Source organism: Lipophrys pholis (genome assembly GCF_963383615.2).
Source record: "Lipophrys pholis genome assembly, chromosome: 18".
In the NCBI taxonomy this organism is placed as follows: domain Eukaryota; kingdom Metazoa; phylum Chordata; class Actinopteri; order Blenniiformes; family Blenniidae; genus Lipophrys; species Lipophrys pholis.
This window is the reverse complement of record NC_137646.1, coordinates 16,301,920-16,306,414: the sequence shown is the minus strand read 5'-3', so window position 1 is coordinate 16,306,414 and position 4,495 is coordinate 16,301,920. Positions and strand designations below refer to the sequence as shown.

The 4,495-nt window shown below is 42.1% G+C and overlaps 1 protein-coding gene across 1 annotated transcript; it reads left to right on the top strand.

Annotated features, from left to right (window-relative positions):
• The first annotated feature begins 997 nt into the window (after window positions 1-997).
• Window positions 998-3,887, top strand: ankrd46b (ankyrin repeat domain 46b). Its single transcript, XM_080485946.1, has 4 exons — window positions 998-1,116; window positions 2,356-2,698; window positions 2,957-3,115; window positions 3,523-3,887. Exons 2-4 carry the CDS (start codon window positions 2,388-2,390, stop codon window positions 3,737-3,739), a joined length of 687 nt encoding a protein of 228 aa, XP_080342072.1. The 5' UTR covers window positions 998-1,116; window positions 2,356-2,387; the 3' UTR covers window positions 3,740-3,887.
• Window positions 3,888-4,495: the final 608 nt, after the last annotated feature.

Genomic DNA, 4,495 nt, shown 5'->3' with positions numbered 1-4,495 from the left:
ACCATCAACATCCCCCTCCGACGAAAAGTTCCGTTTTAAATTTCGCGTTTACCGGCTAAACCTACACCAAAACATTTCGAAATCATCCTAGTGTAATCATATTTGATGTTTAACGAACTTTGATACAGCATATGTTAGTAGTTTCCCTGTTATTTTAACGACTAATCCAAAGTTCCGCGAGTACGCCTTGTCCAAAAAGTGACGGACCAGAAGTGTTGCATTCTGGGATTTTTTGTAGTTTTTCTTTCAACCTTAACCTCATTGAATATAAACAAGCATTTTCAATCTTAAATGCTAAATATGTTAATGTATAATTTAAATTAGTATTATTTCATATTACACACGAAATAATTTGATTAAAAAAAAAACATAATTCAGAATGAAAAGGTTTGTATGCATATATGCTATAATTGCACCTCACTTTCATTTTTAATTTCAGTATTTATATTGTTGTATATTGATGGAGGTTATTAAATTAAAAACAAAATTAATTCAATAGCTACTTCAAGTAGTAACTTAAACCCCTAATGTTCTTTGGACTAGTCCTCTTTGTTAATGTCCGACTGAGTAGATTACCACAATGTTTACCCAATTTCAGAAGAGTGGATTCATTCATTCACCCAGGGCGGAATACCAGCCAAGTCCGCCACTGAGATCAAGAAGTATTTCACTACTTCCTGAGCCAAATTTAGCTATTTGTATCGGCTTATAAATTCATTAAACATCATTTTGTGGACAATACGAATGTCTTCTCCGCATTTTGCATCACTTTGTGGTCATTTTGCATAATTTTGCATCATTTCTGTGGTCATTTTCCAATATGTATGGTCTGTCCGATAATAATTGAAGCAAACACTATTTTAAAAAAAGAGAGAACCAAATAGCATAATTAATAAAGTAGCAATTCACTTTATGACAGTTTAATTTCTGTAAGTCTGTACCGATATGAATGAAGTTACAGCTCCGAGCCATAGGGTGGCGCCACAAGCCACGTCATGCTCCTCCGAGCTGAACAGAAGAAGTCAGCATCACAACAACAATCACAGCACCGCTCGCAGCGTTAGCTTCAGGAAAGCGAAGTGCATTTTTCTCTTCTGATTTGGAACTTATCAACAGGTGAGGAGCAGAAATAAGACAGACAACGTTTGCGTGCGCATATGCAGTCGTTGACTGACATTTGGATCCGTTTGAGTTGCGTGTGAAACTGTTAGCTCGCTGGCTAATGCTACCCCCGCTAGCCTTTTAAATGCCGTCGTTTCTTCTGCAGCTGCTGGACGTTTTGTTTTGAGATAAACAAACGTCTTTGTCTGCTAAGAGTGTAGGAATAAATGTGCGATTATCTTCTCGTTCGGTACACAACCACTTAAATGGATGGCTATCATTGCACAGTGTCAGTTTCTTAGCTTTGAACACGTTAGCACGCCACAAAGGTTACATTAACGATGCACTCGAATTTAATTGTGGATTTTTGTGTGGAAAAAAAGTATTCTAAGGTGTTATTTTCTAAATACACATGGATAAAGTTAGTGTTTGCTGCGAAACCAACTTGATTCGTTCAGGTATAATTTCATAGTACTCTTGTTTTACTGTTTGTAAAAATCCATTTATTTTTGCACAACGTTTTGTTGACGCATTGTACGCGGTTTTCACTTGCCTTGCACTCTTTTCTCTTACATGCTGTTTTACTGCTGACATTGCCTCTGGACAGCAGAGACAGACTTTCATTGTACATGGGAAACATGTTTTTCTGGTGTGCATAATGACAATAAACTTGAAATAAATTCCACTCTCATCGAATTAACTTTACTCAAACACTTACCTTGTTTGTTATTTGAATTTTAGCAACTTGCTTTGGGAAGCAGTTTCACATGCCTTGGGCTTTCTTTCATTAATGTTAGCGTTGATCCAACCTGGTGCACACTGTATTTATTCTGTTTTTAATACTGTGAATCTGTGTATTTATTAATGGAGATTCTACAGCCAGTTTGTTTCCGTAGTAATTCATGTTATCGTTTTGTTATTTTTTTGACTCCCCTTGTGTTAACAGGGGAAAGAGTACTGCCTCTGTGTTTGGAAAAAGCCTGAACTATAGATGATCATACAAGGGTTAGGCTAAAAGGACAAGGACTGAGAGGTTCAGTCCCCTGTGTAAATAGACAATATAATAATCAGTAACATCATTGTGTGCGACAAGCTACCTGTGCTGTCGCTCTTATTTTTATTTATTTTTTATTGCTGTCATGATGGTAATTTTGTATTTTTGTTATGAAAGGTGCTGTACACCTTGAATTCCCTTGTGTTCTTTGGCATGTTCCGCCGCTCATTTTTCAGGTGTCCTCTCTTTTATCCATACAGGTACACTGGACTTTTCTGATACCCACTCGGACATGTCCTATGTCTTCATCAACGACTCGTCGCAGACCAGCGTGCCTCTGCTGCAGTCCTGCATTGATGGAGACCTGCCGTTCGCCAAGAGGCTCCTGGAAACCGGCTGCGACCCCAACATCCGCGACAACCGAGGCCGCACGGGCCTCCACCTAGCCGCCGCACGGGGGAACGTGGAAATATGTCGCCTCCTGCACAAGTTCGGGGCCGATCTGTTGGCTACAGATTACCAAGGAAACACGGCGCTGCACCTGTGCGGTCACGTGGATACTATACAGTTTCTGGTCTCCAACGGGCTGAAGATTGACATCTGGTAAGAAATCAAATGCATCTTTCACACTGTCCGAAAAAAAAGAGTCTTGTTTGTATTTATTGTGTTAAAGTCTGCCTGACGTCTGAACGTAGAGCGGAGCAAACACAAAGTGTTGATAAACATGACCAGAAATCCACTTCACATGTTTCAACCTCAATTACACTCAAAATTCAGCGAGTCTGTGCACTTAAATGCCGCAGTCACTCTTTCATGCAGGTTTTTCCTTTACGCTCCGTCTCGTGTCGTCCCACATTACAGTAACCACAACGGATCGACTCCTCTGGTGCTGGCCAAGAGGCGCGGCGTCAACAAGGACGCCATTCGTCTCCTGGAGGGCCTGGAGGAGCAGGAGGTGAAGGGCTTCAATAGAGGACCCCACTCCAAACTGGAGACCATGCAGATGGCGGACAGCGAGAGGTACGCCTCCTCTTCACGTCTCAATCGCATCACCGACCATGTTCAGCCTCCACATACGGGAGTGGAGGATTACCAGATTCGCTGTAGATGTTTCACGAAGGAAACAGGTTTACACGTCTTATCAGGATCATTTATTGATCCTCCTTTTTTCATTTTTATCTTCAGTTCCTTCAAGAAATCATTCAAATTCCGTAATTTGTTTGCATGTTCTACAGAGTAGAACAGAGATTATTTACAGTGCTGCTCCACAGAGTAGCAATTTACTGGAAACACAACTAAGAAGGATAATGTATTATTAGAATATGAAATCTATAAATAGGACAAAGTTTTAAAGCTTGAAAGTAAATAAATAAACCCTGAAGCAGCGTGGGTGGTGGCTGACCTGGGGTGAGCTCTGTGTGTTCCAGTGCAATGGAGAGCCACTCCTTACTCAACCCCAACCTCCAGAGCAGCGAGGGCGTCCTGTCCAGCTTCAGGACCACCTGGCAGGAGTTCGTGGAGGACCTGGGCTTCTGGCGGGTGCTGCTGCTGCTGGTGGTCATCGCTCTGCTCTCCCTGGGCATCGCCTACTACGTCAGCGGGGTCCTGCCTTTCTCCACCAGCCAGCTGGAGCTGGTGCACTGAGGGCGGGCAGAGGGGGGGGAGCGGTCCGGAGGCTCGTGAAATAAACAAGCGATGTTCTGCTTTTGGCTTTGTTTCTACGGAACGTGAAAAAAAAAAAAAAAAAGAAGCCACCTTCCTGTTTATTTGCAGCCCTTCTGTTTCATAGACGTCCACACTCAGAAACATTGTAAGGTATTGATAATGAAAGCAGTGAATCAAAAGAACAAACGCTACTTAAAAGTTGGTCTTGTTTCATCTCCCCCTTTAAAGCGAGCTGCTTCTGATGAGTCATAAAATGACACGTTTCCTTTCACGCTATGTGACACTTCTTTTTCTAACCAGCTTCTATTTCAGTTATTCTGTTTGCTGTTACAAGCTGTACATTACCCATGTTTTTGTATCTTCTGAGATTATTCTTTTTTTTCTTTCTTTTTTTTCCCCTTCTTAAGTGTGTTATTTATCAAATGCTTCCTGTATTCATTTCCTTGCATATACTTAATGTTGAATTTTTGTGTTCGAATCCTGATCTTCTTCTCCGGCTGGTTTTGGTTCTGGGTCGCCGTGGCGTCGTCCGCCCGAGTTCGAGAAAGCCCCGCCGAAGAGAAACGCTCGGCGTTTCCCAGCAGCTCATTGAGACATTCCCGCCTGAAGCATGCAGCTTTCAGATCAGCCGCGTCGTCGTGGTGAGCGTCTCATTTTAGGCCCAACGCGTCCAAACTGGATTACGGCAGCAGATTAATGGTTTCCTAACTTTCCATTGTGTTTTTATCTCTCATG

Coding starts and splice junctions, on each gene's coding strand:
- ankrd46b (XM_080485946.1), top strand. CDS start 2,388: ATGTCCTATGTCTTCATCAACGACTCGTCGCAGACCAGCGTGCCTCTG. Junction 2,699..2,956: donor GGGCTGAAGATTGACATCTG/GTAAGAAATCAA, acceptor CCCACATTACAG/TAACCACAACGGATCGACTC. Junction 3,116..3,522: donor CAGATGGCGGACAGCGAGAG/GTACGCCTCCTC, acceptor TGTGTGTTCCAG/TGCAATGGAGAGCCACTCCT.